This window comes from Phycodurus eques, chromosome 16, assembly GCF_024500275.1.
Source record: "Phycodurus eques isolate BA_2022a chromosome 16, UOR_Pequ_1.1, whole genome shotgun sequence".
Lineage (NCBI taxonomy): Eukaryota > Metazoa > Chordata > Actinopteri > Syngnathiformes > Syngnathidae > Phycodurus > Phycodurus eques.
This window is the reverse complement of record NC_084540.1, coordinates 11,259,256-11,270,951: the sequence shown is the minus strand read 5'-3', so window position 1 is coordinate 11,270,951 and position 11,696 is coordinate 11,259,256. Positions and strand designations below refer to the sequence as shown.

Below are 11,696 nucleotides of genomic sequence, written 5' to 3'. Positions count from 1 at the left end.
AGACAAGGTACACAATATTCAAGTTCGTGAATAAAGTTTATTGCTGATCATTGAGAATATCTGGCCATAATGCATTCATTATGTATTATACTTCAATGCAATGTTGAAACTGGCATTTGAAGATAGATAAATAGTCTTCAAATAGTGTTTTTTGACAAAAAAGAAAAAAGAAACAAAAAATGTTAAATATTTAAAAGTAAGCGTGTGAGCTATGATAATCATTTGCTGGAAATAAAGTCATGGTTAAAGGGAGAGAAATTAACAATGCTAGGCTACGACACAAATTAGCTAATTTTAGGAAAACGCATGACTTACAGTTACTGCAAAAAACTTTAACCGTTATTGCATTGTGTCCTGTTTCAAAAGAAGCTGTACAGATGGTTGCAAAATGTTTACATACGACAACAGGGTGCACATTTTTTTAACCCTTGTTAACTTATATGCAATTTAATAAAATTGCCTTATCCATTTCACAAATCAATGGAATAGTATCATTGGGCGTGGATATCTAGTGGTGTAGTAGATTTAAAATAGTCAAAATATAGACTTTTGCTCTTTAAATAATGACTTAGTAATGTCTGAAGGTTAGACAACAATTACAGAGTTCCTGCTTGTTTTGACATTGAACATACTTTAGCTTTCTCACACTGCTGAGCTGCCTGGAAGCTCACCACCTCAGGGTTCATTGGTCACAGGGTAAGGTGGAGAAATGGCACTAACTTCTCTGAATCTTTAGTGTCAAAACCCTTTGAGATATTATTAGAGGATGAATTATTGTTTGGGTTAACATTCATTACAGTGACTTAGTAATGTAAAATATAATGCCTTAAACACCTAACAGCTTCCCACTCTTGTGAGAACATGGTTTAGTGTGAGACTGCGCTTTCACTGTGGTCAGTAAATTACATGTGCGAACAACAGCAGCTGCCATTTTCTTGGTCACGTTAAAACACAGCTTGTTCTACATTGCTGTTCTTACTTGAGCTTCATTGGTCCTTCTTTTGGCCTGGTCAGTGCTTTATGCCTGCAGTATCAGACTCAGGAGGCATCTGCAGGTGAAGAATCCGCTTCACTGATTCCCTCCTCCAGAATCTCCCTGACTTGTTCAAGAGATTCCGCCTGCCGTATTAACTCCAATTTTACCTGAGATGAGAGAGAGCAGTGTCAAATATAACACTGATTTTAAGCTCCTTATAACTCTGGTGCAATGATTCCCAACCACGGCGCCACAAAGTTATCCAATTTCAGATTATTTCACATCACAAATACATATTTATTATGAATATTGTAGCTTTTTTCATCTATGCCATCAATTCATAGTGACAGGCAAGGGAATTAACCTGTTTCCACCTGTTGATAATCATACAACAAAATAATAGCTTTGTGTTCGAGTAAACAGGCCCCCATTATGTACTAAATAAGTAAATTTGTGAGTAAATTGAGACAAGATCTTCATTATTTCAGTATAGAGTGGCACATTGACTTACGAGTGCCCCAACTTACAAGTTTTTGAAGTTACAAGCTGTTGCTTAGACGTATTTTTTTGCTTTTATGTTGCGAACGAGCGTCAGACACTGAAGTGAAAAAATACTAGAGCAACAGTCACTGGTACACTTTCAGCTGTTCATTGAACTGGACAAACAGTCTAACAAATACAAAATGAAAACACTAGCAAGGAGCATGGAGAAGACACCCTGTCAAATGGCCAACTGGAGCTGTAGTCAGACCTCCTGATGTCACTCACTAGGCCACACCCTTTACATGCACATGTCAACACACGGATTCTATACTGTGTGTGTGACTTTCGGCTTAATTTATACTTTTTAATACCAGTTTATTTCTTCACATTTTATTGTATTATTTTTTTAATATTTATATCTACAATACTGTTCTGTTTTTTTTTTTTTTTTTTAAACAAAAAATATTGTAGTGGTTTTTGGAGAGGCAGAACAGATTAATGGTGTTTCAATTAATTTCAAATCTGGAAACTTTATTTGATATGCTAAAGTAAATTGAGCTAGAAGCTTTGTCACTGAACAAATTTAACTTGGCATAAGTCAAGGTACCACTTTGTGTGTGTGTGTGTGTATATATATAATAAATACTGTACAATCAGTGATATTTTTAATGTGTGTTGTGGTGGTGTGCTGTAAGATTTTTGAAGATCAAATTTGTGCCATGGCTCAATAAAGGTTGAGCAACACTGCTCAGACAGGCTTCCATCAGCACACTGTACTTCTTACTTGCAGTGACTGAGAAAGCTGGACAAAGTCTCTCTGGACAGTCTGGCTGGTGTCGACCTGAGAGCGCATGCTGATCACTTGGCTGCGCAGCTCCAGACACTGCTGATGTAAGGCCACCTGCCAGCCAGATTAAAGTCAAGCTAAATCTCCCAAAGGTCATTCGTATATAGAACATTTCACAACCATGCTGTGGCTACCCACAACAATAATGGAGAGACAGGTAAAAATGTTTTACATACATACATCTCAATAAATTAGAATATGGTAAAAGTTAATTTATTTCAGTGCTCATACATTATGTAGATTCATTAAACACTTGGGAAAAATACTTTTTAGAGGGCAAATTCCAGCCTAATTTCTACATTAAAAATCATCATCATTGTTGTTTCTTGATTGTTTCGTAATATTGTAGTTTGTAGAGATGATGAATTTTGGGTTTGTTTGTTGCAAGCTTTAATAATCAAAATTATACACATATATTACAAAAATCTTGAAATTTTTCACTCTGAGTGTTTGGACTACATCTCTATAATGAGTTTCACTTTTTAAATTGAACTACCTAACTAAATTAAGCTTTTGACAATATTCTATTTTATTAAGATGTCACATACTGTATACCACTGCTATCCATTCACTGAGGTTGGAGTTTGGAGTGTTTTACAAATGTACTGCATCATACTGAGAGCTGTTTCCAATAGTATCTAATATACTATATTGCCATATTTAGCTAAATATAAAATGCACATATTTCCTGTATGAATGCAGACTACAACCACGATAACAAAACAATGTTAAATACTTCTCTAAGCGTGTCAATCAAAATCAAGCATTATTGTCTTGGCAAACGAAGGTTTTGTATTGGATCTCTTCAAATTGTGTGGGTGTACGATGTGAGGTTTTTTTCCCCCAGGAATTCTACAAAGCACAAATGAAGTGGACTCACATTATCAGCATTGAGGACTTTGTTGTTGCCCTGAACATGAGAGAGTACCACCCGCAGGGCCTCGAGTTCAGTGCTGCAGGCCAAGAGATCGGCCTGGAACTGGTCTTTTTGGGCCTGGATCCTTTCTGTCTCTGTTTTTAAACTGGAAAACTGCACTGTGGAACACAAGCACAAAAAACAAAGACAAATATCTATTTCTAAGTGCTTTTTTTTATGATATCACAGATGAATATATTTCCTATTTTAAAATATCTGGAGAGAAGTGGCCTGGTAATTTTATGCCACCTATTCTTGGGTTTTAGGTAATTGCACAGCAGAGTCAAAGAAAAAAAGTCAACATATTTAAAATAAATACTATGTGTGCTTCATACACTCACCTTCTAGAATTTCTGAAGTAGTTCCACATGTGAGCAGATAAGAAAAAAGAAAGAATTCAAAATGTGTCAGTCATTTAGAAAATGCCAATTCTATTTAAAAAAAATAAATAAATAAACTACAACCATCCTATTACAAACCGTTCTCCTCTGCCCGGATTTCAAGCTGGTCCCTCAGGTTGACAATCTCAATACGGAGGCGCTCCTCACAGTGCGCTGCTTGCTGGTTAGATAGAGAGCAACAGTAAACTCTCACACCAGTAGTGACACATTAGTGTCGTCATGTTGCTTATGATACATTTAAAGTGGGTACGGAAAGTTTTCAGACCCCCTTAAATTTTCCACTCTTTGTTATCTTGCAGCCATTTGTTAAAATCATTTTTAAGTTCATTTTTTTCCTCATTAATGTACCCCATATTGAAATGGAATATTGAAATCCTGAAATGGAAGACATTTGGGACGATCAGAACCCTTCCTAGAGCTGGCCGTCCAGCCAAACGGAGCAATTGGGGGAGAAGAGCCTTGGTGAGAGAGGTAAAGAAGTACCCAAAGAGGCTGAGGCTGAGCTCCAGATATGCAGTCAGGAGATGGGAGAAATTTCTAGAAAGTCAACCATCACTGCAGCCATCCACCAGTCGGGGCTTTTTGGCAGAGTGGCCTGACAGAAGCCTCTCAGTGCAAGACACATGAAAGCCCGCATGGATTGTGCTAAAAAACACCTGAAGAACGCCAAGATGGTGAGAAATAAGATTCTCTGGTCTGATGAGAACAAGATAGAAATTGTTGGCCTTAATTCTAAATGGGATGTGTGGAGAAAACCAGGTACTGCTCATCACCTGTCCAATACAATCCCAACAGTGAAGCATGGTGGTGGCAGCATCATGCTGTGTGTTTTTCAGCTACAGGGACAGGGAGACTGTTTGCAATCGAGGAAAAGATGAATGCGGCCAAGTACAGGGATATCGTGGACGAAAACCTTCTCCAGAGTGCTCAGGACCTCAGACTGGGCTGAAGGTTCACCTTAAAAAAAGACAATGACCCTAAGCACAGAGCTAAAATACCGAAGGAGTGGCTTCGGAACAACTCCGTGACTGTTTTTGAATGGCCCAGCCAGAGTCCTGACTTAAACCCAATTGAGCATCTCTGGAAAGACCTGAAAATGGCTGTCCACCAACGTTCACCATCCAACCTGACAGAAATGGAGTAGAGCTGCAAGGAGGAATGGAAGATGATCCCCAAATCCAGGTGTGAAAAACAGACTCATGGCTGTATTAGCTCAAAGGGGTGTCCACTAAATACTGAGCAAAGGGTCTGAATACTTATTGCTGTGTGATATTTCAGTTTTGTTTTGTTTTTTAAAAACTCTGCAAAATGCCTTTTTTTTCCCTCTCAATATAAGTGCTCTGTGTACATTAATGTGGAAAAAAATAACTTAAATGATTTTAGCAAATGGCTGCAATATAAAAAAAAGAATGAAATATTTAAGGGGGTCTGAATATTTTCCGTACCCACTGTAATTATCTACCTGCAAAATGAATGAACAACACACAACACACTTAATAACCTTACTCACCCAGGTATAAAAGGGCAATACTGTCACCTAGTGGAGTTTTATTATTAGCTATTGCTGCAATTAATAAAGCCTTGTGATATTCAATCATGTTTACTGCTCATATTTTACTGAGCAGCTAGATTCCTTTCCTTGTAACAGGAAGCACCACTTCCGCTGCAACAATTCATTGTGAGAGAGATGCTAGTTTGCATCCTGATTACTCAAGATTTTCTTGAGTGACGTCACAGTGAATGAATCATGAAGCTTTGTTTCACTTTTGAGGCATATTTTTCCTGGACATTTTGGTCGAGCTCCAAACAATGCCACTTATAGGGCATATAGCAACTTTGGAAGTTTCACTGTACTTTATTTTGTTAAATTTCATTTGCTATCTCCCTTCATGCATTTATAACTGCTTTAGTAAATTGGGTGATTACATTTTAGAAAATGGTATCTGCACCACTTTTTTGTCAAAAGGAATACTCCACCTGCAGTGATTCTGCAAGTGATGAGGTGGAGCCTGTTCCCTCATCTTCAACCGTCTCTCCTTTCAGCCTGGACAGCTCACTGCACACCTTTCTCTGGGACACGGACAGCTCTGACTGGATTCACACACAAACATCACACACATGCACTTTTGAACATATACAACATGCAAACAAGCAGTGTAGGATTTGTGAAGAGTCAACATTCCGACTCTTAGTGAAAAATGGAGGATGAGCGATGCATGGCCCACATGAGTTCAAAAAAGTCACTCACCAATCGACTCTGGACTGCAGTTTGTGACTGCCTGAGGGATTTCTGTAATTCCTGAAGGAGGGCCTCTGAAGACTGGACCTGAGACTGGAGCACTGATACCTGAAAACGCACACACAAACGCCATACCGGCATATGTAATTTCCACAGCAGCCCTAATGTGCACGTACAGCATGTCTCTCCACTTGTGTTCTACCTGTTTGTGTGTGTGGTTGGTCTGTGTGTCCAGTTCTTTCTCTAGTTCCTCCTTCGCTTCCACAAGTTGACTCACCTCCCCTCTCAACTCTGACACCTGTCCAATACACAATATCTGATTTTAAACTTAAACAAAATGACACTGACTCCCATTTAAACAGTGTCACTTTGTTACACACATTTGATGAGTGGAAATACTACACTATTTAGGACAATACTTTGTGTGTGGGCTTTGCATGTTTTCCGTGTGCTTGTGCAGGTCCTCCAGCTTCCACCCCCATTCCAAAAGCATCCATGTTAGGATAACTGACTACTGTAAATTGCACATATAGACAAATGAACTGGCTCACCTACATAAAAGGAACGTTGAGGTTCCTTTTAGGAACTTACTTCATCCTGGAACAGAAAAGATCCTTCTCCCAACATTGGTAGCATAAAATTGTCTAAAATGTGTTGGTGAAATCAAGAATTAAGATTTAGGGGTCTCATTGAATACCCGATTTATGGATTGTATTGTTTTGGAGCATAACAAATACTTTTGTCCATACAATGTACATAGCACATTCATATGTACTTGTTTTTAATCAAAGGGGACAGGAGAATATGAAAACCCACCTGAGAATTGATTGCATCCCAGTCACTATGGGTGACAAGCCGGTGGCCAGCTGGCGGCAGGTAGATGGCTTCCGGCACCAGAGTTCCTGTTGAGACCAGAGAGTCTGTGTCTTCCTGAGCGTGGAGCTTTCTAGGTAGAGAGGGTGTGTCTAAGGTGAAGGAGGACAACGAGGCCGAGTCGCAGTTCCGCAGTGAAAAATATCCTTCGGTATTAATGGGTGGTGCAGCTCCCTCTGGCATAACTTCAGACTCTGTTGGTTGGCAGTTTAACCTGTCTGGTGATGTCTGGGAGTCATTGCTGGTCACTTCTGCATCCATTTTGCCCTTCTTTCCACTCCCCTATTGGATGAAGATGAACAAATAGTGGCATAAATTTCATAAAGTTCAAAATTATACAGTAAAGAAATAATGACACGCTAACCTGATTCTGGCCACCACTAGCTCTCCTCCCCTCGAGTAGCACGGCTATCCTGCCCTCATACTGGGCTGCCGTCTCTGTGAAGAAGTCATGAAATAATGATAAAAACTTTTTCCACAATGGGCTGATCTCAGTGATAGTGCCTCTCTTATATCAAGGTCTTTCTATCTTTATTGACGTTTTTGTTTCATGGGCTCACTGGGCTCCAAACTGCTATCAGATAAAGCATCCATCCATTTTCTTGTCCTGATTATGGTTTATGTATTGTATGTATTATTAAATGTATTACTTACATTATGACTTTAGTTAAGTTCTATTTAACTTGGGGACATTTAAAAAGCAATGCTCAAACTTGTGTTGGGCTCACGTGATTAGAACAATGGTGACACTTATTAAGCTAAATCAAATGACTTAGGCACATAGTTGTTTCTCTGTCAAATAATCGGCGCGTGTAGCCACAACTAGTCACAAGTAAACATGCGCTGACCCCTGAGAGCCTCCTGAAGGGACTGGATCTCTTGATCACATTGTTTTTGCAGCTCTCCCAGTTCTTCCCGTTTGCTCAGTTCACAGATGGTCGCCACACCCTGCCAGTGTTCAACCTGAGCTTCATACTCGGCCAGTTGGGCCTGAAGGATGGCTTCTGTAAAATGACAAACAGATGTTGATGTTTTGTAAGTGGTGATGTCAGTCAAGATGGGATCAAGGAAGATAGGCAAAACTGTTTCATGGGTGAAACAAACACAATTGATTAAAACATCTACTGAGCAGTGTAACCTAATGTATTCTTTCTAAGACAATCTTCGAATAAGGACTGAGTAAATGGGGAAATTAAACTGTGCGGCTGGCTCTCCGGAAGGGAGGATATGCAGATAAACCAAGTGATTGAGAATGGATGGAAATGCACAAAAATCACCCATCCATCCATTTCTATGGAGCTTGAGCTGAAGGCTACCCTAGGTGACTAAGAACAATGTAGTCTTCAATGAACATAACATACTGTACATTTTTATACAATGTGGGTGGAAGCCGGAGTTCCCAGAGAAAACTTTCAAACCTAGCATGCTGCCCCACAAAAAAATAATAATAATTTTTTGTCCAATTTTTTATTTTTTTTTTTAATTTGAGATTTGAGTTGGAACACAAAAATACAAATCAACAATACTAATAACCATCAACAAGAATTTGTGTTTTTGTTCTGTTATGGCCTGAAGGAAACCCATGAAGACAAAGGGTGAACAAAGCTTTGGTTTTCTGCTGATCTATCAGCTATTGTTTCAGTTTTCCACTGCTTGTTTGATTCTGTGGTATGATGATTAAAAAGTAAAAAAAATAATTTCCCCCTGCTTCATTCAGCCCGTTAATTACAATAATCAGATCTTTCCTACCCTTTGAAAATTTGTGATGCGGTTGCAGATGTACTTTAATTTAATTATGCATGTACAGTGGACCCCCGCTATTCGCAGGGGATTGGATAATTAGCGGTCATTGTAAGTGCACTGAATTTTTTATTTATTTTTTTAAACCCATAAAATTCTTGAACACACCGACAATAAGCATTTTCAGGGTTGGTTCCCCCCTCCCCGAAAAAAAAGGAAAAAATATATATATACAAAATAAAAATAAAAAAATGTAAACATTTTGAAAAAGAATTCAAGAGGTGGATGCACAGGTTCTCAACTGAGTATGCAGGGGTCCACTGTATACGGCCTATAATCTTTCTACTTGCTCAGAATTATGCTAGTTTTGACATCTCTGGCGTTTTTTTCTTTTTTTTTTCTTTTTTCTATTAATGCATTTTAATCGTAGCATTTTAGTCACTCTCCTGCTTCCTGTTCTCCCAGGACTGCTCTGCAATAACGTGTAATCTTTCATGCATTATTGCAATTTTATTAGATGGTCGTTTAATACATAAACACATGTACAGTTATACAGATATACACACATGTATTACATATACACACATATATGCATACAGTCATACATAGGATTGCATACAGTACTTGACTGTACTTTAATTAATACCATATTACTGTTACTAGTAGCAGTAGTAGGAAATTACATACTTTTAGGGTACTGTGAGATTAAAACATATGGCATCATGTATCTTTAAAAAAAAAAGATATACCAGATGGTCATATCAGGCTAACGAAGCTAACTGTTAGCCTTACGAAATATGAAAGCGCATACGGTTACAAAGATAGTACTGTTGATAGGTGACGTAAATATTTGTATTATAGGACTAATTTCCTGTTATGAAAATCTCTGAGAATATTAGCGACCAAGCTCACACACCAGTGGGGAAAAGTCGAGTGAAAAGTGACATCACGAGCTAGTGATGCTAAATGCTAACTCTTGACAGCTTGCTGTTTCAACAGGTTTCACTCAGAGAAGTAACAAGTCGTTTGTACTTAAGACTATGGGTTTACATCCACCCCACTTGCATGCGAGACATGTCACACAACCCATGTAGTTTTGGTTTTTATTTGTGTTTTACCTGTGTCTTCTCTCTTTGAGCTCATCCTTTTGTCAGACAACTCCATCAGAAGAAGAAGAAGAAAAAGAAGTGTCACAAACACAACCAACGGGACGATGAACTCGCGCAAGGCATTTTAACAAACACCAAGAATTTTGGTGTGGAAATGATCACGAGTACGTCAACTTCAGGAAACAACTTTCCCCGGTCTCAGCCTGCGGAAAACGCCTCAACCTCCTTCCTGTGTCCACCAGCCCGCTCTCACTGGGTGGAACTTGCTGCTTGTGACAAAACACTAAACAGGACTTTGCAGCAGGGAGGATAAAATCAAAGAAGACTACAGCAGTATTACCAAAAACACATTTTACACTTGAGTATATTTTGAATCATTTGTAAATGAATGCGATTGCGTATTTCGTGTACGTTTTACACCAGCAATGTATTTCAAAGATTTTGTAAAATTTTAACGAATACAGTATATCATACAGAATAACGATTCTAAAGTGTTGTGTAGTCTTTTTTTTTTTTTTTTTTTTTTTTTTTTGTCCTGTTCGGCTGTTAGGTCAAGCAGAATGGAAAATATGTATCCCTTTTATGTCAACAGTTTTACTGTGTCACAGTGGAGTTTTTAAGCTTCTGCTGTGCTGTTATAATTGAGGTTTTTCGAGAATCAGACTTGATCAGTCGAACAGAACAAAGTTTATAGAAGGGAGAGAGAAACAAAGAAAAAAGACAAAGCACTAATTGTAAACAGGAAGAGAGAAGTAAATCATTACATTATCTACAACAATGAAACATTAAATATGAGTGTTGCATGGGGCTTTAGTGCTACACCATGTGAGGGAAGGACAGGACAAGATAGGACAGGACAAGGACAAGAAGCATGCAGGACAAGGGTCGTGAACCCGACTGTAAAACTGAAGTGTGGTGGCATTAAAAGTCTGTCAGGACGAGAGTATAAGTGAGGCAATACACAAGCGATTTGCATATTCATGTGTTATTTGTTGCAGTAAGTGCGTGACCCCACACCCAGTGAAAGAGCCCTAGGGGTGTGTGCCTGCAGATACATGCAAGTAAATTGATACCATTTTACATGCACAAAGACTGACAGAAGTGTCCTGTAATTGCTGTGGCCGCACCACGGCGGCTGAGGACCCCACCCAATCAATCGAAGGGCGGGATGAGGCCCAGAGGTCCACCCGAGAGCAGCCCGGCGGACGGGACGCGCTCCACACAGAGGGACCCAGGGCGGTCCACCGGCCCCACCAAGGCGCCCCGACAACCGGCCACCCAGCGGGGACCGCAGGGACCCAATGGCACCCCCCCAGCCAACCACCCCATCCCACCACCCCGAGAGTGTGTTAAGTGAGTGATTAAGAGGCATGGCTCCCGCAGGTTGGACCCATTAGGCCGGACAACCACCGACAAAGAGGGCCATCCCACCCAGACTCGCAGATGTGTAAGTTACCCATGGCATTGGCGCTAACACAGCCCCATACCATCACAGATGCTGGCTTTTGAACTTTGCGTCCAAAACAGTCCGCATGGTTCTTTTCCTCTTTGGCCCGGAGGACACGACGTCCACAATGTCCAAAAACAATTTGAAATGTGGACTCGTTGGACCACAGAACAGTTTTCCACTTTGCATCCGTCCATTTTAGATGAGCTCGGGCCCAGAGAAGCCAGCTGCGTTTCTGGGTGTTGTTGATAAATGGCTTTTGCTTTGCATAGTAGTTTCAAGTTGCACTTACGGATGTAGTGCCGAACTGTATTTACTGACATTGGTTTTCTGAAGTATTCCTGAGCCCATGTGGTGATATCGTTTACACATTGATATCGGTTTTTGTTGCAGTGCCTCCCAAGGGATCGAAGGTCACGGGCATTCAATGTTGGCATTTGGCCTTGCCGCTTACATGCAGTGATTTCTCCAGATTCTCTGAACCTTTTGATGATATTATGGACCGTAGATGATTAAATCCCTAAATTCCTTGCAATTGTACATTGAGGAACATTGTCCTTAAACTGTTCGACTATTTTCTCACGCACTTGTTCACAAAGAGGTGAACCTCAGCCCATCTTTGCTTGTGAATGACTGAGCAATTCAGGGAAGCTCCTTTTATACCC

At 39.8% G+C, this 11,696-nt stretch overlaps 1 protein-coding gene across 3 annotated transcripts; it reads right to left on the bottom strand.

The window, feature by feature from the left end:
* Window positions 1–17: 17 nt before the first annotated feature.
* Window positions 18–9,841, bottom strand: rabep2 (rabaptin, RAB GTPase binding effector protein 2). 3 transcript variants are annotated; one of them, XM_061701342.1, is made up of 13 exons: window positions 9,594–9,841; window positions 7,584–7,739; window positions 7,100–7,173; window positions 6,950–7,017; window positions 6,679–6,808; window positions 6,065–6,160; window positions 5,872–5,970; window positions 5,601–5,714; window positions 3,702–3,783; window positions 3,564–3,575; window positions 3,187–3,341; window positions 2,244–2,360; window positions 18–1,143 (listed from the first exon to the last, which is right to left on the bottom strand). In XM_061701342.1, the coding sequence occupies exons 1-13, from the start codon at window positions 9,637–9,639 to the stop codon at window positions 1,039–1,041; spliced, it is 1,254 nt and encodes a 417-aa protein (XP_061557326.1). In that variant the 5' UTR covers window positions 9,640–9,841; the 3' UTR covers window positions 18–1,038. The 3 variants fall into 3 exon arrangements, with proteins under 3 accessions (XP_061557326.1, XP_061557324.1, XP_061557325.1); XM_061701340.1 differs by having other exon boundaries at window positions 6,679–7,017; XM_061701341.1 differs by lacking the exon at window positions 2,244–2,360 and having other exon boundaries at window positions 6,679–7,017.
* Between the last annotated feature and the right edge of the window lie 1,855 nt (window positions 9,842–11,696).

Excerpts from the sequence above, each read along its gene's own strand:
- rabep2 (XM_061701340.1), bottom strand. The coding sequence starts at position 9,639 with ATGGAGTTGTCTGACAAAAGGATGAGCTCAAAGAGAGAAGACACAG. Across the intron at positions 7,018-7,099 it reads CTAGTGGTGGCCAGAATCAG|GGGAGTGGAAAGAAGGGCAA; the intron begins GTTAGCGTGTCA and ends TTCATCCAATAG. Across the intron at positions 5,971-6,064 it reads CCAACCACACACACAAACAG|GTATCAGTGCTCCAGTCTCA; the intron begins GTAGAACACAAG and ends GTGCGTTTTCAG.